General features: G+C 41.5%; 1 protein-coding gene across 4 annotated transcripts in view; it reads left to right on the top strand.

Annotated features, from left to right (window-relative positions):
• Positions 1-26,442, top strand: part of agbl5 (AGBL carboxypeptidase 5) — a 138,944-nt gene that overhangs the window by 44,923 nt on the left and 67,579 nt on the right. For all 4 annotated transcript variants that reach the window (XM_041187595.1, XM_041187594.1, XM_041187591.1 and 1 more), the window contains 5 exons: positions 191-761; positions 5,779-5,948; positions 6,480-6,615; positions 12,728-12,909; positions 14,291-14,511. In XM_041187595.1, coding sequence (XP_041043529.1) covers positions 191-761; positions 5,779-5,948; positions 6,480-6,615; positions 12,728-12,909; positions 14,291-14,511 — 1,280 coding nt within the window. The remainder of the gene's footprint in view (positions 1-190; positions 762-5,778; positions 5,949-6,479; positions 6,616-12,727; positions 12,910-14,290; positions 14,512-26,442) is intronic.

The raw sequence follows: 26,442 nt of genomic DNA, 5'->3' as shown, positions 1-26,442 counted from the left end.
AGCCCAGTTAACAAATTAACAGTTTCGAATTCTTGTTTACATGGAACATAAAAAAATACAAGGCTACAGAAAACAGCAAGGTAATGGGATTGATAGGATCGCTCTGCCAAAGAGGCAGCACAATTTCAATGGGCTGAATGGCTTCCTCCTGTGCTGTATCATTCTAGTTTCTATGTTTTATACTTCTCAGGACTGATTCTAGAGGCGTGAATCTGAATCGTTTGTACTTGGATCCAGATTTTAATTTGCACCCTTCAATTTATGCGGCACGAGCAGTCATCCTGTATCATCATGTTAACAACCGTGTGTCTTCAGATAACTGTGACTGGAGGAAGTTGTCTTCATTGACATCGAGTGGCCCTTTATGCACAAAGGACTTGAATCATTCCATCAATACTTCTTCTATCCCCACTGAGACCACTCTGTCAGAGATGGAGAAAAGCAAAAATATAAAAAACTTTGAAAACGGGGAAATGGATTGCATCATTTCCTGTAAAGACCTTGGCCAATCAGATGCATTAATACAAGGCAAAGACAACAATGGGCAGCCGCTTTCAGAGGCACGTAATGGAAAAATTAATTCATCCAGTGGGGATGGTGCACGCTGTGAGAAGGCAACTGATAGTTCTGACTCATCAGAAACTGCTGAGCACATTCCTCCACATGAGAGTGGGATTGCATATTATGTGGACTTGCATGGACATGCTTCAAAGCGGGGATGTTTTATGTATGGAAATTCTCTTCCAGGTGAAAATAATCAGGTTAGTATTCAGTGTATTAATGTTCAGTGAATGCAAAGGATGATGCGTTTTATCTGTGAGACCATAGTGATTTTATTACACTCCGGCATGAAGCACTGGCTGAATTTTTCTAATATATTTTCCTAACATTTCACTGATGGACCTCTGTAAATAGCTTTTAGAGTCAGAGAGTTTTACAGCACGGAAAGGGACCCTTCAGCCCATCGTGTCTACATCAGTCATCAAACCCCTGTCCCCTCTAATCCCGTTTTCCAGCACTTGGCCCATAGCCTTGTATGCTATGGCATTTCAAATGTTCATCTAAATATCTCTTAAATGTTGTGAAGGTTTCCGCCTCTGCAACTGTTTCAGTCAGTGAGTTCCAGATACACCCCCACCCTCTGGGTGGAAATTTTTTTCCTCAAATCCCCTCTAAACCTCCTGCCCCTTACTTTAAATCTATGCCACCTGGTTATTGACCCCTCCACTAAGGGGAAAGGTTTCCTCCTCTCTATGTCCCTCATAATTTTGTAAACCTCAGTCAAGTTTCCCCTCAACCTTTTCTGTTCCAAGAAAAACAACCCCAGCCTACCTAGTCTCTCTTCATAGCTGAAACACTCCAGCCTAGGCAACATCCTGGTGAATCTCCTCTGCACCTGGTTTAGTGCAATCACATCCTTCCTATAGTGTGGCGACCAGAACTGCACACAGTGCTCCAGATGTGGCCAAACAGACGCCTTATACAGCTCCATCATAACCTCCCTGCTCTTGTATTCAATGCCTCGACTAATAAAGGCAATTATCCCATATGTCTTCTTAACCACCTTATCTACCTGTCCAGCTGCCTTCAAGGATCTATGGACATGCACACCAAGGTCCCTCTGATCCTCCGTACTTCCTAGGGTCCTACCATTCATCGTGTACTCCCTTGCCTTGTTAGTCCTCCCAAAATGCATCACCTCTCACTTTTCAAGACTAAGTTCCATTTGCCACTGTTCTGCCCATCTGACCAGCCTGTCTGTATCATTCTGTAGTCTAAGGCTTTCCTCCTCGCTATTTACCACACCAATCTTCCTGTCATCTGCGACCTCACTGATCATACCTCCTACATTTATGTCTAAATCATTAATGTACACTACAAACAGCAAGGGACCCAGCACCAAACCCTGTGGTACGCCACTGGACACAGGCTTCCAGTCACAAAAACAGCCTTCAACCATCACCTTCTGCCTTCTGCCACTAAGCTAATTTTGGATCCATTTTGCCAAATTGCTCTGGATCCCATGGGCTCTTACCTTCTTGACCAGCCTCCCATGCGAGGCCTTGTCAAAAGTCTTATTGAAGTCCATGTAGACTTTATCAACTGCACTACCCTCATCTACACACCTAGTCACCTCCTGGAAAAATTCAGTCAAATTTGTTAGACATGATCTTCCCCTGACAAAGCCATGCTGACTATCCTTGATTAACCATTGCCTCTCCAAGTGGAGATTAATTCTGTGTCTCAGAATTTTTTTCCAAAAGTTCCCCTACTCACTGGCCTACAGTTCCCTGGTTTACTCCTACCACCCTTCTTGAATAATGGTACCACATTAGTTGTCCTTCAGTCCTCTGGTACCTCTCCTGTAATCAGAGAGGATTTGAAATTTAATGTCAGGGTCCTGCAATGTCCTCCCTTGCCTCCCACAGCAGCCTGGTATACATCTCATCTGGGCCTGGGGATTTATCCACTTTTAAGTCTGCTAAAACCACTAATACCGTCTCCCTCTCATAGCTAATTTGTACATGTAATCACTGTCTCCTTCCCTGATTTCTATAACTAAATCGTCTTTCTCTATAGTGAATACAGGCGCAAAGTACTCTTTAAAATCTCACCTACGTTTTCCGGCTCCTCACACAGATTGTCACTTTGGTCCCTAATGGGCCCTATTCTTTCCCTGGTTATCCTCTTGCCCCTAATATACTTATAAAACGCCTTTGGATTTTCCTTTATTTTATCCGCCAGTGTTTTTTCATGTCCCCCTTCGCTCTCCTAATTTATTTTTTAAGTAACCTGCATTTTTTAAGTAACCTGCACTTCCTATACTCCTCCATGGCTTCCGCTGTTTTGAGCCCTTGGTATCTACCATAAGTTTCCCTTTTTTCTCTTATCTAATCCTGTACATTCCTTGACATCCAGGGTTCTCTGGACTTGTTGGTCGCACGCTTCACCTTTATGGAAACATGTTGGCTCTGCGCTGTCACTATTTCCTTTTTAAATGACTCCAAAAGTTCTGATGTAGATTTTCCTACAAGTGGCTGTTCCCAGTCCGCTTTGGCCAGATCCTGTCTTATCGTATTAAAATCGGCCTTCCCCCAATTTTTCTGGTCCATCTTTGTCCTTTACCCTAACTATCTTAAATCTTACTGAGTTATGGTCACTATCACCCCCATGCTCCCCCCACTAACACATCTACTACTTGCCCAGCTTCATTCTTTAAAACTAGGGCTAGGCCCAGCACCGCCCCATCACTTTCTACGTGCTGGCTTAAAAAGCTCCCCTGGATACGTTTTAAGAATTCTGCCCCTTCTAAGCATTTCACACTTTGTTTACCCTAGTTAATATTGGGGAAGTTGAAATCCCCTACTATGATTACCCTATTCTTTTTACACTTCTCTGAGATTTGCTTACGTATCTGTCCTTCTATCTCTCCCTGACTGTTTGGGGGTCTACAGCACACTCCCAGCAATGTGATAGCCCCCTTTTTGTTTTTAGGTTCTACCCATGTGGCCTTATTTGAGGAACCTTCTAAGATATCACCCCTCCTTATTGCAGTAATTGACTCCTTGACCAATATTGCAACACCACCTCCTCTTTTACTACCCACTCCCCCCGTGTCCCCTGGATCACCTGAAGATTCTACCTTGGAATATTGAGCTGCCAGTCCTGCCCCTCCTTCAACCTTGTCTCCGTGATATAAGTGATATCCTATCCCCATGTGTTATTCAACAGCCTCAACTCATCTGCCTTACCCGCAAGACTCCTTGCATTAAAATAAATGCCACCCAGCCTTGCCATGCTCCCTTATGCCTTAACTTGACTATATACGCTCTGCCTTCCAGGCTGGCTTGGTTTTTCTTCTATACTTGTCTGTACATTACCCCTACTATACCTCCACTCTGTATCCCATCCCCCTGCCAAACTGGTAAAACACCCACCAACAGCACCAGCAAGCCCCCACCCCGGCAAGGATGTTGGTCTCGTTTCTGTTCAGGAGCAACCTGTTATGTGAGTGACATCAGCATTCAACAAAAAATGTTGCCTAATATCAAAAAGATTTAGATAGAATTGACAAAGTGGATGCAATCTGCTCATTTAAAAATATTACAGTGCATTTGACTCTGAATCCATATAACATTAAAAACACAACATTTACTTTCTCCCTAATATTTTATTAATATACAATCCACAAAGATGGCATTTGAGGGATTTCTAAGGTGCACATATTATTGTAAAAGCTAATATCCAGTAATTACAACATGGAAACTAGCCATTTGACTTAATCAGTCCAATAAACACAATAATGTGAAATATTTGAAGGTGCTTCTCACATGAGAATAATCGGACAAAATTTGACAGTGAGCCACAAAAGGAGAAATTAGCACCGGTGACCAAAAGGTAGTCAAAGATAGATTTTAAAGAGTGTCATATAGAAAGAGAGAGAGAGATGGAGAAGTTCAGGGAGAGAATTCCAGAGCTTAGGACCTAGAAAGCTAAAGGTGTAGCGGCCAATAGTATAGCAATAGAGATTATGGACGCACAAGAGGCCAGAATTGGACGAATGCAGAGATCTCTAAAGGTTAGCCCATTACCATCCCTTTTCCCTTTGCTCCATCATCCCTTTTGTCAATGGATCACTTCTGCCTTCCATCCTATCACAGACCTTTTGTTCTTTCCTCTCCTTGCCCCCTTTGCTTAAAAACATGCACCTCTAATGTTTTTCAGTTCTGATGATAGGTCATCAACCTGAAACATTAACTCTGTTTCTCCTCCACTGATGCTGCTTGACCTTCTGTGATTTCCAGCATTTTCTGTTTTTATTTCAGATTTTTGATGTCAGTAGTATTTTTTTAATCTAGTAGAGGTTGGGTTCAATTCTCTGAACGATTGGATAATCCTATCAGACTTGCATCACATTCAATTCAAGCTATTAAGGTTTGTTGTCACTGCAGTGACATCTAGCACTGTAACAAAGCCAATAAAAATTATCATCATTGGAACTTTCCAGGTTTAATAGCCAGCGTAAAAAGCTGAAATGGAAACAACCAATGCCAGAATTTTCAGGGTACTATCATCCAACTTAACTAGAAACCGAATTTGTAAATATGACCCCTCCTTACACCCGGAAACCTCGAACTTAAACTCTGGCTGCATCGACGCTGTTTCTGTAATGTCAGGCATGTTATTCACTGAGGCTACAGCTCTCAGAAGCTGCTTAAAAGAAGGCTTTGACTTCATCTTCACAGCCATCCAAATCTTCATCTGCTGCTTCAACCAGGAACACAAACCTTGGACAATGTACCCTTTGTTGTCAGTTACAGTATCAATACAGACTCTTGGCCGATCCATTCATCAAGGATCTAAGTGAATGGATATTGGGCCTGAAACACTTGAGGAACAGCTTGAGGTTTCAGTTGTCTTTCTTAAGATTTCAAGCCTCCAAATAGTTTAGTTTTCTACAATAATATTTGAGCTGTCTCTTTCAGTTATTGTTTACTATCTTATATGCTGAGCTTAATTATAAATCTTATTTCCATCTGACCGAACAGTAAAATTGAATAATTTTAGCTTCTGATAAGATGGCATAACTCTCAACAGAAATTCTGTAGATTGCATATTTTTGACTATGTCAGCTGAACAGTGTTACTGTCAAAAATGCTTTTACTTTCATGGGTCTAAACATTTATTTCATCTGCTTATTAATCTTTCAGTTTCACGGTCACAAATAGGATAAAATTCTTCATTTTAATAATTTTGCTGTTTTTATCATCCATATAGATGGAGAATATGTTGTTTCCAAAACTGATCTCCATGAACTCAGCACACTTTGATTTCACGGCTTGCAATTTCTCTGAGAGAAACATGTATGCCAAAGACAAAAGGGATGGACAGTCTAAAGAGGGAAGTGGGAGAGTGGCAATTTATAAAGCTACAGGAATTATTCACAGGTGAGAGGATAAACTGTTTAATGTAGCTTATGAGTTAGATTGGGTATACATATTCTTTGGTTGTACTCATGTTCAGTCTTTTTTGCTTGCATAGCTTTCAATAAAAATTTGCAGAATTGCGATTTTGTATTGTTTATACCACATGGAAGAATACAGATATTGCATCTGATGGCTAGTCATTTGTAATTCTATTTTGTTTTGTTTCCTGCACCACCTACTCTGATCTGGGCAGTGGTGCTTTTGACTCAATTTCTAATTGTAGTGCAGTCTCTCCATTGTGGTCTGTACTGTCTGACTCAATCAATTAGTGATGCACAAGCAGCTACTGTTAGAATCCTATTTTTCTATGTAAAACTTTATGACTCTGATGTGATTGAAGGTCATGCTGGTTGTACCTTACTGCACAAAGGAAAACAGAATAGTTGATATCCCTGTAATATTTTTGTTGGCATAAACCCTTATCCTAATATTAATGTCATTAGAGAATTTTCCCCTGAATTATTTGTCATTTTTAAGTATTCTCTTCTACAGCTATACCTTGGAATGCAATTATAATACAGGCCGTTGTGTGAATTCAGTTCCTCCTGCATGCCATGACAATGGACGAGCAAGTCCACCACCGCTACCTACTTTTCCACCTAAATATACTACAGAAATCTTTGAGCAAGTATGTAAAGTTGCAAGTTTATAATGTGCTTCATATATTTTTGAATTTGTGATTCATGTTCAAGGGCACCCGGGCCCCTCTGAATGCAAACATTTACCAGTATCTCATCTTGTAAAAATATTCTGCTTTTCCATTCATCCTACCCAAATGGATAATTTCCCATTTTTCCCACCCCACCCCCATTACACTCCATCTGTCACCTTCTTTCCCATTCATCATATGCCTTTGAAGTCTATTTGAGTTATCCTTGTAAGTTACTTTCCCTCCTAGCTTTCTATCACCAGCAAGCTTGGATATATTGCCCTTGGTTCTCTCATCTAAGTCATTGACATAGATTGTAAATCACTGAAGTCCAAACGTTCATCCTTGTAATACTCTTAGTTAAACCCTTTCAAACCAAAAATGTCTTGTTTGTTTCTACTACTCTCTTTTTTTGCCAGTCAGCCAATCCTCAGTCTATGCCAATATATTAATCTCAATTCCATGAGCTTTAATCTTGTGCAACAACCTATTGTGTGGCACTTTATCCAATGCCTTCTGAAAATCCAAATATACCACATCCACTGGTTCCCCCTTGTCTACCCTGCTAGTTATATTCTTAAAAACTCTAATAGATTTATCAAACATGATTTCTCTTTCATAGAACCGTGCTGACGTTAAGTTCCTCACTCATTAGACCCACGGTTTCCCACAATTTCTGGTATGTTCTTTGTGATTTCAACTCTGAAGACAGTCATAAAACATTTAACATCTTTGCCATTTCCTTATCGTCTGTTGTAATCTCTCCTGCCTCTGCCTCTAATCTTTTCCTTTTTACATACTTGTAAAAATATTGCAATCACTTTTTATATTTCTTATTAGTTTATTGGCATTCTATTTTCTTCCACTTTATCAATTTCTCAGGTACCCTTTGCTGATTTTTAAAACTCCCCCAATCCTTAATACTCTTTGGCAGCATTATAAATCTTTTTAATCTAATGCTATCCTTAGCTTCTCCAGTCAGTCATGGCTGTATCACTTTTGCAGTGATGTTTTTATTCCTCAAGGGAATGTATATCAAAATTTCTGATTTAAAAAAATGTTTGCCATTGCTTATCTACTGTTATATGTTTTATTCTAATTTGCCAATCTGCCATAGCCTCTCTTCCTTGATACCTCTGTAAATGTCATTATTTAAATTTAAGATCCTAGTTTTGGATTTAACCACATTTCTTCCAAACATGATATGAAATTCTACCATATTATGATCACTCTTTGTTAGATGATATTTTGTTACAAATTAATGAAGTTACCTTGCTTCATTACACTGTACTAAATCTAAAATAGCCTGTTCACTGGTTGATTTTGCAACATATTATTCTAGAAAATGGTCTTAAATGCACTCCATAAACTTGTGACCCAAGCTACTTTTGCCAATTTACTTGTCCAGCCTATTAGATTAAAGTAATTATAACTGCATTATATTGTTGCATTACCTTTGTTACATCATGCTCTAATTTCAATTTTTGTACTCTGAGACTGTGATTTCTGTAGAGGGTCTATAAACTACTCCTGTCAGTTTTCTGCTGTTTATTATTTCTTACCTTCATGCACACTAATTCTATATCCTGATTTTCTGGCCTAATATCCTTTCTCCTAACTACCTTTATCTCATCCTTTGTTATCAGGGATATCCCACTTCCTTTTCCAGTTTGCCTATCTTTTCTAAGATTCACGTACAAAGGAATCTTTATTTCTCTACCTCACCCTGCAATCAGTTCTCAGTAACTGCTACTAGATTATAGCCTTTCAGTGGAATCGACCCAGATTTGCACTAATTGCAGTAGCGGATAGGAGAAATGACATTTTACCTGCCAGCTGCAATGGTGACTTCTCACGCTGCATCATCCCAATTCCGCTGCATTAGTTATGCATTCCCAGGAAACACGCCGCTTCAGTGGCGGGTAGGCTCTCATTTGCCTGCCATGCCATCACCTCGCTGCTTTGTAATGCCAGATGCCATATTTAAGGTGCAGCCGCGTGCAAACCTCTCTGTGTTTCCAGCCCACGACTGCTGCAAAGAAGACTTGGCTCCGAAAGGCAAGAAGACTGCAGCCCCCGGTTTAACGACACGTCCCAGGAGTGCCTTTTGGGCACAGCAGAGCCCTGCTGTGATGTTCTCTACCTCTACTTTGGCTGTAGGATGGGGCAGCAGCATCACTAATCCAGCATTGGAGGCAGTGGTGGTCAATGCCAATACCCTGCAAAAGAGGACAGTGACCCAGTGCCACAACAGGATGAATGGTCTCATCTGTCCCATAAGAGTAAGTCACTCTTTTCGTCACTCTCAACTCTCACATACACAAACCCATCACACATCCACAGGGATCTCACATATCAAGGGACATCACCACTAGCTCTCTCACACACCCTCACATCTCCATCAGGCTTCTATCCTCTGGAGCTCACCTCCTCACCCCGACCATGTTCCGCTCATCACACACACATTCCATGCAGTACCATGTGTCTTGCTCACACTCTCTCCATCTATTTTTATGCAGGATAAGCCTGCTTACAACAGCAGGGAATGGTCCCAGACTAGGGGTGGAGTGGCCCACATTAGGCCCCTTGCTCACTTTGAGGAGTGTGCCACGATGCAGAGTGGTGAAGATGTGGACCGTGCTTGTAACGGTGAGGTCGGCAGTGATAACCCTCAATTGGATCTTGCACCACATCATCCCTCTCTCAACACAATTGTGAGTGCTTTCTTTCCTGCTTTTGACTCTGCTGCCATGCACTAATTGTCTCTACTTTGGTTCACAGGGAGCTCTGTCAAGCGACCGACACTCTCAGCCAGCCAGTCCCTCAGCTCCATCCATGTCCTCACCTCCAGCCAAGAGGACACCTCTCCCATTGAAGAGCTGGAAATAAGCAGCCTGGAACACCTGTCACAGCGCTTATCCACACCCTCCACCAGCACAGGCATACATACTTCGGTGGGACCTAGATCTAGAGCAGGCTCGGTTTCACAATCTGGTGGTCACTGCACGGGCTGAGGACTGCTGGGGAAGAGGCATCTGTCGGGTCCGAGTCAGATAATGAGCCTCTGGGTTTGGCCTTCCATCGTGAAGAGTCAGCAGAAGGTGGGGAACATCATTCAGAGCTTCTGGAAGCCCTCAAAAGATTGGCATGCCAGTGAGAGGAGTGCATCTGCTTGCTGTCTGATGAAGTGGTGCTCACATGTTTGTGTATGGAGGTCTCCATGGGAATGATAGCAGACTACCCCTCCTAACCCCTTGGAACTCTTGCTCCCCGCCCCGGAACTCCTCCCCGCCGACCCTTGGAATTGCTTCAACACACCTCCCTCCCCCCCGCCCGAAACTCCTTCACCCCCTGCCTGGAACTCCTTTGCCCCCCCACCCAGAACACACCCCCACCACCACCTTGGTTCTCCACACCCCCACCTTAATCCTTGTCCCTTCCTGACTCCTTCCTCCACACATTCTCCTTCCCCTCTCTGCCTTCTTTTTACCCCTAGACTCCACACCGCCCCATCCACACTCCTTCCCCCCCCACCTCTGCACCTTCCACCCCCTCTTATTTACCCCTCCTTCCCCCACCATAGTCCCTCGCCCTTCCAACATGTCGCTGGACACTTTCGTTCCCGACCCCCCCAATCCCCACCCCAACCTCACCACCACCCCCCCCCAACACTTTCATTCCCCAACTCCCAACCTCACCATCCACTGAACTCTTTGTCCCCCGACCTCACTGATCATCCTGACACCTCTTCCTCTCCCAGTCAATCCTAGACCTTTCTCTCCTGCCCCCTGCTACATCTTCCTCTCCCAAACACAGCTGGACTATCCTCTCCACCCCCCTGATCATCATCCATTGTAAGCAGACCTTCAACGGTGACTTTCCACCTTCCGTGAGCTACTTTGTGGCGGAGCCATGTCCATGAGAATCCACCCAGCGTGCCATGGACGTTTCCCCAGGTTCCCGTTGCTGCTGGGCTCCAGCATCTTGTCCTCGGATGTCCGTGATGTGAGCAAGGCCCTGGCGGTAAGTCCCGACTTCTGCACATCACACTTGTCAAGACGTGTTCTGCACTGGCGTGTTTTCCCACTGATGTGGACGGACGATCCAGTATGGGGGTTGATTAAGGTGGGCTGGCCTTATAATGGTATGCAGATGTATTACAATGAGGTATTACAATGAGGTTCCCGACATCTGACAATAACTGGCAGACTGGGCAATTGCAAACTGATTTCAAGACGTCATGGAATTGGTTTTTGGCCTTCTCGCCATATTGTCCGCTCACGCACCGAACATGCCTGACATTAGCGAGCACAGAAAATTCCACCCTTTATCTATTCTGCCATTATTTCATGTTTATTTACAATGTATTCAGATTTGGTACTTTTAATTTTAACTTTTTACTGTTCTTCCATGATGTGGCTTTCATCACTTATGCCCTATAACCATTTTTAAACTCTACATCCCTTCATCTCACGATCTGTTTGATTTTACCCAGGTTGCTACTCTGCTGTGCAGCCTTGACTTTGCTCTGCTGATTCATAAATGCACCCCTACTGAATCCTTCCTCCCCCTTATTCATTTAAAGCCTTATCTACCATCTTAGTTATTGATTTGCCAGGACATAGGTCTAAGCCTAGTGGAGTCCATCCGAATGGAACAGCTTCCCCTTTCCCCAGAACTGCTGTAGTTGGAACCCCTGCCGCTCACATCATTCTTTCAACCACATATATAAACCTCAAAAATTTTAATTGTTCATTACTCATAAATTATACTGATCCTGTTGACATTTTCTTTGTGAATCTGTATGCATCTGGCAACCAATGTAACATTCTAAGCACATAATCCTAGCTACTTTGCTTGTGTGGAAATTGATTGCTGTGTTTCCTCCATTACAATTGTGACTAAACTTCAAAAGTATTTAATTGGCTGTAAAGCGCTTTGAGACATCAGTGGTGATGAAACATGCTTTATAAATGCAACCTTTCTTTCTTCTCACTAAGGCAATCAATTTCCAGCAAGAAGCAAAATATTCCAAATCTGTACAGGGACCATTTTTAGTTTAGCTTTTGCTTGGGTTTCCTGGTGCACTTCATTTTGCTATGCAATCTGGAATATAGTTATAAAAGGAATACTTTTGAACACTATCTTTGTGAGTAATTGATTGTAAGTATAATGATGTACATATTTTGTTCATTGATGGCAAATTGAGAATCACGTAAATTGTTTTTAGAATGATGTTCAGTAGGGTTCACGCAATTTACCATTTACAAAGCGAAACAACTACCATGGCGACAGGGGACTGGCATTTTTATATTTGCTTTATTGTTGATGAAAACTCCTTGTAAATCTTTTAACCAATGTCTCCACATTATTAGGGCTCCTAGATTGGAAATGAAAGAAGTGACGGGTTCAATTTCTATTTCAATTCCAAACTTGGGCATTCAGTTTTTATTTATATACAGTATTTACAGAAAGCCTGAAACCAAATAACTGGCAATACTGTTTATTATTTTTTATTTATAGGAAAATAAATAAAACTAATGAAGTACTCAACTTTATGTATAGTGGAAGTTAGACTTGAATAAATCAGAATTTGTGCAGCTGAAAGTTAGCCTGGCTTGGACAAGATACATGATCAGTTGTGATAAATGCAGTTTCTGGTTTTAGATTAGTTTATGTTATTGGTCAGGAAACTTCAATCTTGAACTGTAGAAAATTGGGGAATGTAAACAAAACTTGAATTTAGGGGTTAAAGAATTGATTATCAAATATTGACTTCCCGATTAGCCATTTTATAATGCCAACTGTATATCAACATTTAATTGTAAGCAAATAAAAAGCTAATATATTTTGAGTACATGAGGTTGGATTGGATGGTTAGATTGGATGTTCAAAGGCTCCAGAAATATGGATTAGAGACATGACTTAACAAACTTCTTGTCTTCTATTTGGTCAAAGAATTATTCACCTGAATGGTTCTGCAAATATTAGGTAAATATTTTGAGGGGGACTAAGAGGGAAAGCCATAGTTATTATATGAAAGGAATTGTTTGAACTGTTAAATAGCTATCTGTTTCTCTCATTTCTTCAGGTGGGGAGAGCTGTAGCCATTGCAGCCTTAGATATGGCTGATTGCAATCCTTGGCCAAGAGTTGTTATGTCAGAATACAGCTGTATGACAAAACTTCGTGCATGGATGTTGAAGCACATTCGAAATACAAGAAGCATGGCAATGTCAAAGAAAAATGTTACAAGGATTTCTAAAGGTTCTAAGTAAGTTGCAAAATAAATTGGTCATGAAATTCCTTGCCAGTAATTTTACAAAGTCACATCTTAGGTTTTCAGCATTGAAGTTCAATTTTTAAAATCGATAGTGCAGCATTAAATTTCATGATAGTACTGATGTATTTAAGTGACCTGTTACACAATACAGACATCTCCCACTTTTGCGCACTCCAATAACACGTTTTTGTTTTTGTGCAGTTTGTAAATGAGGCAACTTATTTGAAAAGTGCTGCTGCTTTGACCTCCATTTTTGTTTTAGTGCAGTGCACATGCTCAGTCTGCATTTGAAAATGCTTCACGCCACTTTGTTCATCCTTCTCCTGACCCCCTCGTCCCATCTGTTTGCTGCTTACCTGTTATGACTCACTCAATCCCACCTGCTCACCACCCCTCTCCCAACCTCCTCATTCCCTTCTGCCCTCCATTTCCCTCTCCTGACTCATTTAACTCTCCTATCTCACTGCCTTACTTGCTGCCTCCAGCTCGCTGCCCCTTTCCCAAACCCTCACTGCTTCCCCCTTGCTGCCCCTATCCCAAGTCCTTGCTTGAATGAGCAGTGGTAAGTGAGGTGGTGACTGGGAGGCAGCAAGGGGCTCATGAGAGGGAAGCGGCGAGCAGGACGGAGTGAAAGGATCGGAAGGGGACAAGCGAGAGGGAGCTTATATGGCAAGGGAGATTTAGAGAGGGCGCAACCTGACTAGCTACTTTGTGACGTTTATATGAGTAACGCAGCCCAATTCCATGTTCATCAACCGTCCCACACCTTCCCTCTGTTACAGTTCGTTACAGAGTCTGCTTGGCCACAATGCAAAAATAAAACCCAGCATAAAATAGTCGTCAAAGCTGTATCATGTGGACCCAGCGTGTCTACATCTCTGGTTAAATCCTTGCTTGACAATTTTTTTTTCAGAGGCAAAAGATTACTACAGATGATTATGCTTTTTATTTTAAAAAGGTTGTGTTACTTTCTTTGCAGTGCAGCTAATTAAAACGTTGTGATAATTGTTTGTTTGGAATGCTTCCAAATGGAAGATTATTTTTGGAATGCCAAAAACTATCAAATAACTACTATGAAAACACTTTAAATTGCTAGGTACGCTTCCGACTGAGCTTTGAATTGAATTTATTCGGAGGTGATTAACCCTGAGTAATTAACCTATTTAGACTTTCTCGTGTTTATCTTTTTAATGCATTTATGCACATAACTTTTGAAATGCTGTCTTCAGGTGAAGCAAAAGAAAATTTTACATGCTTTACTATTTAAGGTGACATTGTGCTACCAAAGAGAAGTAATTATTTATTAAGTTGATATTTGTGTGCTTTATATTAGATGTTTTGAAGTATTTGTTCTCTCTTTACTTAAACATAGTGGGATAACATCCTCTGTCTCAGAAAATTCCCTCAGTAAGACGAAGAGTAATGGAAATGGCATCTCTGGAATCAGCAATGGGCACCAAAATCCATCTCTGATTAAAACGTCTCCCAGTTTCACTTTTGGCTGTAGCCCTGGGACAACCAAAGGGGCCTGTGCACCAGGATTAAATCATAATCCTCCAAAAGGTGGCCACAAAATGCTCGGGCCAGTGAGAGGTAAGGTGTCCTTTGGTACGTACTATAAACCGTAACTGAGATATATTTGCAAGAGCAAAATACTGCAGATGCTGGAAAACTGAAATAAAAACTTAAAATGCTGGAAACACTCAGCAGGTCACAGACCTCACCTCAAATATTAACTCTGTTTTTCTCTCCATTGACAGATGCTGCCTGACATGTTGAGTATTTCCGACATTTTCTGTTTTTATTACTGCAATATATCTGCTGTGTTGACCCCTTTTATAAACAGAAAGCTTAGTTGCTGTTGATGGTTTGTTGGTGCATTTTACTCCAATTGTTTCTTTTTTTAAGTGTACCCAGTGATCTTTGGCATAATGACAAATATAAATTAATAGTACATAAAACATAGATTCCTTACAACTTTTAAATTATTCAACAATTATTGAACTAGACCACTTTAATTCACTCAAAGCAGTTGTCACTTGTGTCTGGCTACTAGAAGAGCTGTTCACTGGTGGTCAGGAGAATAAAAGCTCTGATAAGAAACTAACAATGCAACTCCATAATGGTAACAGTACACTTCAGAAAAAAATCCCTCCTCTTTTATTCACCCGTGAGTACTGTTTACTGTTTCCTTCAGCTAGGTCAAGGGCCTGCAACCTGTAGCAGTGGAGCCACATGCAGCTCTTTAACATCTTATTTGTGGCTCCCAGCTTTTCAGTTTGGATTGCATTAATGTGAAAAAAGACAAAAAAAATTAAGGCAAGAAAAGTAAGAGTTGTGTTTTTATTATGGGGATTCACAGCTGTTTGTTATGCTGCACTTTCTGGTTTCAAATGATGATTTTAACAAAGAATATCACCGTGCTCTAAATAAATCAGTTTGAGTGTCTAACTACACCATGGTTATAGATAATGTCTTTGGTTTGAGGAATTGGTTTTATGGTTGTGGCCATTTTTGTTTCTAATATTGGTGAGACAATAAATTATTCTGAATCTGTTATCATTAGAAGCTTTCTTTAATCACAGGAATCAATTATTGAAAAAATGTCTTAATTCCATGCACCTTAACTTAAAGTTTGTCTTAAAGATGACTTTAAAAAAGGAAAAGAAATGATTTAAAGTTAGGTCATTTAATTTCTATTTTTTTCTATTGATACCTACATTCAATACATCTATTTTATGCATCAATAGAAAAAAATAGAAATTAAATAGACATTATGCATCCTACCAGAAACACTTGGCAACTTGTCAAATATTTAGCTTAGCAATGCCAAATTTTCGTCTTGTGGTTCCCAATAGTTTTCATTTTAGGCATTTATTAAAAAATGGCTCATCAGGTTAAAAAAAAAGTTCTGATCACTGAACTAGAACATAAGAACATAAGTAATAGGAGCAGGAGTAAGCCATTCATCCCTTTCTGCCATTGAAAGAAATCACAGCTGATCTTCTACTTCAACACCATTTTCCTGCACTATCTCTGTATCCCTTGATGTTTTTAATATGTGGAAATTATCGATCTCAGTGTTAAGCACACTCAATGATTGAGACTTCACACCCCCCTGTGGTAGAGAATTCCAAAGATTCGCCACCCTCTGAGTGAAGAAATTCCAGCTCATCTCAGTCGCTTAGCCTCTCCATATCCCTTTGAAGCATCTTTGCTTCCTCTTCACAACTCACAATTCCACCTAGTTTCATGTCATCTGCAAATTTGGAAATATTACATTTAATCCCCACATCCAAATAATTGATATAGATTATGAATGGCTGGGGCCCAAGCACTGATCCTTGAGGTAATGCACTAGTCACAGCCTTTCTGTCCATTAAGTGGCTCTCAATCCATGCCAGTATGTTTCTTCCAATCCCATGTGCTCTAATTTTGTTTACCAACCTCTTGTGTGGGATATTATTACAAGTTTTCTAGAAATCTAAATATATCAAATCTGCCAGTTCGCTCATCTATTCTGCTAGTTACACCCTCAAAAAACTCCAACAGGTTCGTTAAATATAATTTCCCTTTTGCAAATCCATGTTGACTGTGCCCAATCCTACCATTATTTTCAAATGCCCTGTTATCAGATCCTTTATTATAGATTCTAGCATTTTCCCTACAATTGATGTCTGTTTAACACGCCAGTATTCAGTTTTCTCTCTCCCTCCTTTCTTAAATAACAGGGTTACTTTTGCCACCATCCAATCTGCAGGAACCATTCCAGTGTCTAGAATTTTGAAAGATGATCACTAATGCATCTACTAAGCTACCTCTGGGGAGAGGCTGTGGCGTAGTGGTATTGTCACCGGACTAGTGATTCAGAAACCCAGGGTAATGCTCTGGGTTTGTATCCTACCATGGCAGATGGTGGAATTTGAATTCAATAAAAACCTAGAATTAAAAGTCTAATGATGGCCATGAAACCACTGTGGATTGTTGTAAAAACCCATCTGGTTCACTAATGTCCTTTAAGGAAGGAAATCTGCTGTCATTGCCTGGCCTACATGTGACTCCAGACCGACAGCAATATAGTTGACTCTGAAATGCCCTCTGAACAAGGGCAATTAGGGATGGGCAATAAATGCTGGCCTGGCCAGTGACACCCACATCCCATGAATGAAAAAAAACACTCTGGGATGTAGATCCAGGGGATTTATCTACCTTAAGTCCCATTAATTTCTCTAGCTTTTTTTTGCTAATAATATCTTGCAGCTCCTTGTTTACACTAAGCCCTTGATTCTCCATTATTTTTGGGAGATTTTTAGTCTTTTCCTCTGTGAAGACAGACAAAGCATTTATTTAGTTTCTCTGCCATTTCCTTGTTCCCCATTTTAAATTCTCCTGACTCCGCGTGTAGTGGACCCATATTTGTTTTGAGTGGACAGAATAGTGAGGACTTGGGACACACCATGACTAACGGTTGACGATTTTGTAATAGGCTGTCATGAGGTCCGATTACAGAAGAACATTTTTCCCTTATGCAAAGCTTTCCAAAAGATTATTGTCAGTCGTAGCAAATACCTTCAGGTATTTGACAATCATGGCATTTGAACCAATACTGTTTTGCAGGCAATTTCATTACTCCTTGGCCTCCATAAATACATTGTTTGCTAGTTAAGGGATAGTGAATTTGTTCTATCGCTATAAATTCCCTTTTTAACTTCTTCCTCATATGCTGCACAAACGTAGCTGGAAAAAGGTCCTACACTAGAGCCAAGTGCTTATTGACAGTTGTTTGGTAGTGCAGAGCTTGAATATTGCTGAACAAAGAGACTTGTTGCCAAAGTTTTTGGTCTTTCATTTATCAGGACAAATGCAAGAATGCGACATTTTAAATGATCACAACATTTTATACCAAAGGAGAAAAGTGTGCTGATTGGTTTGCAAGTCAACTCTGGCTGAGGCATTGCTATGAATAAAGCATCGGGAAACCATAGGCTCCCAAAGCTTTTTTGGTAAATCAAAAAAGGTCTAAGGCTTGAACGTGTTTCTTTTGTTTGAAGAGGACGGGTCCCTGCATATGAATGCATGTTGCTTCTAGCAAGCATAAATGAGACATGTTGCAAGACATGTTATGAGCTTGACTGATTCTCTTAAATTGGTTATTAGTGTAGCTATTAGTGCACTGAGAATAGTTCCAGCAAGTGCTGCCCAACCATGGAATCGTGCCTAATGGTAGACATTTTGTTTTGGGTTTTACAAACATGGGCTGGTTGATACGTTTCCCCCTCACCCTTAGGGCTGAATTTTAAGCCCTGAAATCGGGAGCGTTTTCCACTTTGCTGAGAGTATTATGAGGTGTGATGACGTTGGGCACCGTTTACAACATCATCACACGGGTTTCTGATAATATGGCTAGCGGGCAAGTCAAAAGGTCGGGAATCTGTCCGCATTAATAATATATCAATTTAAAAGGCAATTAAGCTAATTAACTACCCATCTCCCTGCAAAAATATGGTCAGAAGACAATAATACGCCTTCAGGGTGAGATTTACAACAGGCGGGGAATTCCTTTTTTTAAGGGCAAGCTTGTTTAGGCTGTTTTTAAAACTGCTGCTGAGACCAGAGTCTCAGGGATTACTCATTTGAGTGGACAGAGGAAACTTTTTGATATTTTTCATGAGGAGAACTCTCCTCTGAATAAGAGGGCTCTTTTGATGGAATACTTTCCTCCTCTGATTAAGAGGGCTCTTTTGATGGAATACTTTCCTGTCTAATACCCAGGGGTAAGAAGTGAAAAGTGCCTGAGACAGATGGGGGTTGTTGTCTCAGTTGGAGAATGCAGCAGTGATAGTAACTGATAGATAACTGCCAAGCGTTGTTTGAAATTTAAACCAGGCAGCTTGACCCTGATTGGTCAAGGCATTGCCCTGAGGAAAGAGTCAGTGAAAGGCTGTCACTTATTTTGTTTAGCTGAAACAGGCTCAATGTGTGTACATGTTCTTCTGTCTGCAAAGAACAGGACCCTGTGCATTAATATATGTAGCTTTGAGTACACACGAATGCACCATACTGTGAGCCCGACTGACAATCTTAAATTGATTCTCAGTGTAATTCTTAGCACATTGAGGATTATTTAACAAATGTTGTCCAATCGTGGAATCACATCTAATGTTGGACACTGTTTTGAGTTTTACAAGCATGGGCTGGTTGAGGATGGTCTGTAACTTGCCCGTTGTGAACAGCGGCTGGAACATGCTATTTGATACAATCTGCCAGTCTTTGGGATGTACGGCCTACATACCTAACATCACACTGGCACTGAAAGGTACAGACCATACCCAACCAGCCCATGCTTACAAAACTCAAAACACAGTGTCCAACATTAGATGTGATTCTGCGATTGGACAACATTTGTTAAATAATCAGTGTGCTAAGAATTACGCTGACAAACAATTTAAGATTGTCAGTTGGACTTGCAGTGTACTCGATGTTACTTATATTAACACACAGGGTCCTGTTCGTTGCAGACGGAAATAACATGTACACACATTGCACTTATGTCAGCTAAACAAATAAGTGACAGCCATTTGCTGACTCATTCCTCAAGACATTGCCTTGTTCCTGGTTTAAATGTCAAACAGTGCTTGGCAGTTAACTGTCAGTCACCATCACTGGTGCATTCTCCACCAATCAGAGACTACTTGCCAACCAATCAGCACTCTCTTCACATACAGTATAAATTGTTGTTTTCCCCTTATATTGATATTCCTGTGGTGTCTGCATGAGCGCACAACGAAAAGCTTTGATATGTCTCTTTTTTCAGCAATACTCAAGTTCCGTACTACCAAACATCTATCAGTGTTAAGTCCAGAATGCTGTAAAGTGCCTAATTGGAAGCTGAAGTGCTGTTCCTTCAGTTTGTGTTGGGGAACTGGAGGAACAGACTGTATCTTTCTATTAAGTGCTTACAGCCTTCTGGATTTAACATTGAGTTCAACAACTTCAGAACATGAACTGTGGCCTGCATTTCGATTTTTTTTCCCCAATCCACCTCCCATACAGGGCCAGTCTGTAACTTGTTCTCTCTCTTGTTTTCAGAAAGTGCTGACCCTTGTTCTGCTGTTAACATTCTGCTATCTGACCTTGAAGGTACCATTAGCAGATGCCTTTGTCTTTAATGCTATCATTACCACTCCCTTTGTCTTGTGTCCATGATATCTTTGTCAAATCTCTACTGAGCTCCTATCCCTGACCCTCTACTTTGTGCCACCTGTTCTACCCCCTCTCTTCAACAGCACAAAACCCATTACATTTCTACCTCTCTTCAGCTCTGCTGAAGAGTCATATGGACTCAAAATGTTAATTCTGTTTCTCTCTCCACAGATGCTGCCAGACCTGCTGAGTTTTTTTCCAGCATTTTCTGTTTTTATTTTAGATTTCCAGCATCTGTAGTATTTTGCTTTTATTTTAGCTAAAGTTTAGATTGACTTACCTGACCAGACTGGAAAATACACAAATCTTCAGTACTTATAGCAGATGCACTCCGTTGATCATCTGTTAGGTCACCTGACAGTGTCCCGTGCCAGGGGGCCCTTTAAAGTGCTGGTCATTACCTTGTTCTGGATCACAGTCTGCAGTCTCAAAGACTGGACATCCCACCATACAACAGTAATTGGGCAGGATGATGGTCTGTAAACAGCCCTTGCTGCTAATTCACAGCAATTACCGTATTATCTGGCACTCACCGACAGTGGGCCCAGAAGTTGGAAGGTTGCCGACCTCTGGGTGTGGAACCCGCCGCTGTCGGTGCACCACCGTATTATTCAGCCCTTAATCTCTGAACCCTTCTATCTCTTCAGTTCTCCTTTTTAAAAAATACTGAATAGCTTTTTTTCAGCTGATGCTCAACCTTTCTAATTGTTCCTTCCATGACTTGGTGTCCCCTCCAGTCTTATTTGTTTTCTGTTATTGTTTTTATGTGTTTAATGAATGCAGTTTGTTAGTACAGCTGAGAATTACAGAAAGATATAGGTGGAAGATTTAGGGGAAAAGATGTATTTAATATTGAAAAATGGAAAGTGTTGCAAATTGGCCAAAGTAATGTAATGGACAGGGATGAGAGAGAACTGAAACCCCAATTCCTTTCCCTTACTGTCTGTAATCAGTGTGTTTTGCAAAAGGAAGTTGTGTATGTTTCTTAATCCCTGAGTGTGTGGCCAATTTGAATAACCAGCAGCATCATGGATTTAAATAAAGAGGGTTATTTACCCACGCATTCACCCAAAAAACCCAATGCTATGTCACTCACTCAATACATGCACACACTCAAGAAAAAGTAGAGGTAAAAAGAATAATGCACTTCTACAAGCCATAAGTGAAAGAATAATTTGAAATTTACATGTTTGGCTTGTCATAGGAAAAACATGCATTGCAGTCCAAGTGAAGAAGGCATTTTCACTCCTGAAGGGTAGGCTAGGTGGATTCAATAGCTGGATTTGTATATCGGAATTATTGCAGGATTCCCTCAGAGAAGGCTTTTCAGCAGGTCATGGAGTTATTGTAGTCTTTTTAACAGGTGGACTTGAAGAGGAACAGGCTGGGAGACCTTATGATGTTGCAGTTTTAAGGCATAGATATTGCTGCCTTTGCTCCTCCTGATTCTTGCTGTGTGGTTTGCAGATTGGCTGGTTTCTCAGTGGTTCTTGTGGTAATAAGATTCATGATCTGAAAACAGTTTTGGACAGGTCATAATCAACACTTATTTTGTCCACCCAGAATAATTTGAAGTTCAAAATCATCTCTATACAGTGGTGGTGACCATTCACATCTACTTATGATTAACTGGTTTCTACAGCTCCCCCTTTTTATATATCAAGCTCCGAGACCATGGGTTTAGGAGTCCTTAGATTTTGAGTTTCAGGTAAATCCACAAACAATAGGATGTGTGAATTCCAGAAATGATTTTGTCTTGGTATGTCCATTCAAGGGATGCACCCCACCCATGGTCATTCAGTTAGGAACTTTCTGGAGACTTGAGATACTTCTGAGTCATGCAGAAATTGCAAGCCACCTGACTGTTGGCAGCCATCTTAGCAACCATTTAATGTCCATTTTAAAAAAAAATGAAAAGATGGTTCCAGAAAATTTTACACAATGCAGCCCATGTTTCAAGTTATGAATATGACATGCCTTTACTGGGTATGACAGTAATGTCTGTCACAGATTGGAAAAGTTTTACAAAAGCTTAATATTTGCAACCTTTCATCAAGGTAGGTTCCCTGAAGTTTCTCACATGTATTTCATATATATGACCTAGCTAGTTAAAGAATGGGCTTACCATTCACCCTAATTGGATTCAAGTTTAGACTCTGATATGTTGAATAATGTATTACAATTGCTATTGAGGGCCAAGTTGGGCACTGGTCCCCAAGCCAGTGATATATTCATCAGTCTTGCACTCAGAGACATTTCCATTGTCATTCAATTTTTTATTTACATGGAGGTGACCTCCAAAACAATTATGATGGGGTTTGACTTTGTATCAAATTGAACGAGTATTGAAGTGAGTTAGTTCTTGTAATATTTGCTGTTATCGAGTCGATATACTACTACAGTGCCTCCATTAATTTCTTCTTTATTCTTTCACGGGATGTGGGCATCTCTGACAAGGCCAGCATTTGTTGCCCATTCCTAATTGCCCTTGAACTGAGTGGTTTGCGAGGCCATTTCAGAGGGCAGTTAAGAGTCAACCATATTGCTGTGGCTCTGGAGTCACATGTAGGCCAGAGCAGGTAAGGATGTCAGATTTCCTTCCCTAAAGGGCATTAGTGAACCAGGTGGTTTTTTACAACAATTGATGATAGTTTTAAGCTCACCATTACTGAGAATAGATTTCCCTTCCAGATTTATTAACCAAATTCAAATTCCACCAGCTGCCATGGCGGAATTTGAACCCATGTCCCCAAAACATCCCTGGGCCGCTGGATCACTAGTCCAGCAACATAACCACTACCCCACTGTATCCCCAATGGGATAAAGATACACTACCCAGTTCTTGGGATAAGACTGAGTCTGTTCCTAGTTATTTTTGGAAGGGAGGAAGAAAAGAGCTAGTCATTGAAGGTACTTGAACGAATGTAGGTTTCAAAGTTGACAGTGGATAAGTACAATAATTGCTAAGTACAGATATGTAAAACTTCTCCCTGGTCTATGTGTAGGGTCTGTGTAAAGAACGCTTTTATTATGCAACTACATCGCTGCTCTGTGGAATCCAGAGTATAACCACTTCAGGCAGCACTAAGTGGAGTACACTAGAATGGAGATAACTAAAGTTATGCTTCTGCAGAATCATTGGTTGAACAGCTTTTGTTCTTCTGATACATCAAACCACGGGAAGAATATTACGCTCGCTGCGTGGGCACGCGGCCGACACGCCCGAGTGTAAAATGACACGTGATGTCGTCAGACGTGTGCCCCGATGTCATCGTGCAATCTCCTGATGTTTTGTTTGGCGGGCGCATGCCAGAATCGGCTGCATGCCCGCCGATAATTAAAAGGCCTATTAAGGCCATTAACAATCTAATTAAATTCAAATTTACGCTACCCGTCCAACCTAATGATTGGTGGGCAGGCGAAAAGTCCCAGTGGCCTTTACATTTTTTAGGAAACCTCATCCACGAGTGGGATGCGGTTTCCTAAAGCAAATAAACGTTAAATAAAACCTTTATTTTTGAATTAAAACTATGTCCCAGGTCATGTGACACGAGGGGACATGTTTTATTAAATTTTTATTCTCTTCATTATGTTTTTTTTGCACAGTGCTTCAATCTTCCTGAGGCACGGAGTTGCCTCAGGGAGATTGAAGCGCTCTTTCTTGTGCATGCATGAACTGTGCACTAGGCCCGACTATCCCTCCTCCCCCTTCCTGCACAGGTAGCGCTTAGAGCTGCTGCTTGCGATCCATGCAGGGCAGGCTTTAATGGGCCCACCCGCAAGAAATTGCGGTGCAGAGCTGATCGCGGGCGGCAGTCGGCTTTCCGACCGCCCCCGCCAAGGGCAAAATCCTGCCCCATCTTGTGTGGCGTTACCACCATGCTAAATGGAAGAGATTTTGAACAAATCTAGTAACTCAAAATTGGGCACCCATGAGGCACTGTGGGCCATCAGCAGCAGCAGAATTGTATACAACCACAATCTGTAATCCCATGGCCCAGCATATCCCCCACTCTACCATTACCATCAAGCCAGGGGTGCAACCCCTGGTTCAATGAAGAGTGCAGGAGAGCATACCAGGAGCAGCACCAGGCATACCTAAAAATGAGGTGTCTTGTGTGTACTTGTGTGCCAAACAGCATAAGCAGCATGTGGTAGAAAGAGCTAAGCGATCTCACAATCAATGGATCAGATCTAAACTCTGCAGTCCTGCCACATCCAATCATGATTGGTAGTAGACAATGAAACAGCCAACTGGAGGAGGAGGCTCCACAACTGGCCGCATCCTCAATGGTGGTGGAATCCAGCACATCAATGCAAAAGACAAGGCTGAAACATTTGCAGCCATCTTCAGTCAGAAGTGCCAAATGGATGATCCTTCTCGGCCTCCTCTTGAGGTTCCCAGCATCACAGATGCCAGCTTTGAGCCAATTCGATTAATTCCGCTAGATATAAAAAAATGGCTGAAAGCACTGGATACTGCAAAGGCTGGGGCCTGAGAACATTCTAGCAATAGTATTAAAGACTTGTGCCCCAGATCTAGTACCCCCCAGCCATGTTGTTCCAGTACAACTACAACACTGGCATCTGCCTGGCGATGTGGAAAATTTCTCAGGTGTGTTCTGTCCACAAAAAATAGGACAAGTCCAACCCGGCCAATTACCAGTCCATCAGCCTACTTGCTATCATCGGCAAAGTGATGGAAAGTGTCATCATCAGGGCAATTAATCAGCACTCACCCAGCAATAACCTGCTCAGAGATGCTCAATTTGGGTTCTGTCATGGTCACTTAGCTCCTGACCTCATTACAGCCTTGGTCCAAACAAAAGAGCTGAACTTCAGAGGTGAGGTGAGAATGACTGCCCTTGATATCAAGGCAGCATTTGACTGTGTGGCATCGAGAAGCCCCAACAAAACTGAAGTCAATGGGAATTAGGGGGAAAACTTTCCACTGGCTGGAGTCATTCCTAGCACAAAGGAAGATGGTTGTGTTTGTTGGAGGCCCATCGTCTCAGTCCTAGGACATCACTGCAGGAACTCCTTGACCCAACCATCTTCAGCTGCTTTTACTCAATGTCCTTCTCTCCATCATAAGGTCAGAAGTGGGGATGTTCATGGACGATTGCACAATATTCACCATTCGCAGCTCTTCAGATGCTGAAACAGTCCATATCCAAATGTAACAAGGCCTGAACAATATTTAGGCTTAGGCTGATGAGTGGCAAGTAACATTTGTGCCAGACAAGTGCAAGGCAATGACTGACTGCAACAAGAGAGAATCTAAGCATCTGTCCTTGATGTTCAATGTTATTACCATCACTGAATCCCCCATTGACCAGAAACTGAACTGGGCTAGCCATATAAATACTGTGGTTACAAGATCTGGTCAGAGGTTCAGAATTCGGCAGAGAGTAACTGACTCTCTAAAGCCTGCCCACCATCTACAAGACACAAGTCAGGAGTATGATGGAAAACTCTCCATTTGCCTGGATGAGTGCAGCTCCAGCAACACTCAAAAAGCCTGACACCCTCTAGCATAAAGCAGCCCGTTTGACTTGTACACCATCTACCACCTTCAGCATTCACTCCCTCCACCACCAACGCACAGTGGCAGCAGCATGTACCATCTACAAGATGCAAATACAGCAACTCACCATGGCTCCTTTGATAGCACCTTCCAATCACGTGACCTGTACCACCTAGAAGGACAAGGGTAGCAGATGCATGGGAGTGCCACCACCTGCAAGTTCACCTCTAAGTCACGCATCATCCTGACTTGGAACCATATTGTTGCTGGGTCAAAATCCTGGAATTCCCTTCGTAACAGCACAGTGTGTGTTCCTGCTGTGGTTCAAGAAAGCTGCACACCACCACCTTCTCAAGGGCATTTAGGGATGGTGGCCTAGCCTGTGATTCCCACATCCCATGAATGAGTTTTTAAAAATTAACAAGCTACAGATTCAGTAATGCCTGTTTATTTTTTAAAAAGTCCCTGGATTGCAGCTAGTCTCAACTGAAAGGATTGATGTTACTAATTGTGAGTGGTTACACTGTATTTTGAGCTAACATATTTAAACAGCGGCGTCCTAATTGACACTACAGGATTTTTAGTACTGTATTTGTCCTGGATGAGAACACTATAGAATAAGCATCTTTTTGTGGAATGAGGAACATGTTATTGACACTTCCTTGATTTTATTGTGATGTCAATCATCCAATACTTCCAGAAAATAAAATTAAAAGTATAAATTGCTTGTTTTTCTCAGCACATTTATGGCTGGACGCATTCCAAACTTTTAATATTTGTTCCCCTCCACAACC

The sequence above is a fragment of the Carcharodon carcharias genome, chromosome 5 (genome assembly GCF_017639515.1).
Source record: "Carcharodon carcharias isolate sCarCar2 chromosome 5, sCarCar2.pri, whole genome shotgun sequence".
Lineage (NCBI taxonomy): Eukaryota > Metazoa > Chordata > Chondrichthyes > Lamniformes > Lamnidae > Carcharodon > Carcharodon carcharias.
Note: the sequence above shows the minus strand (reverse complement) of the source record. Positions and strands in the feature narration are given on the sequence as shown.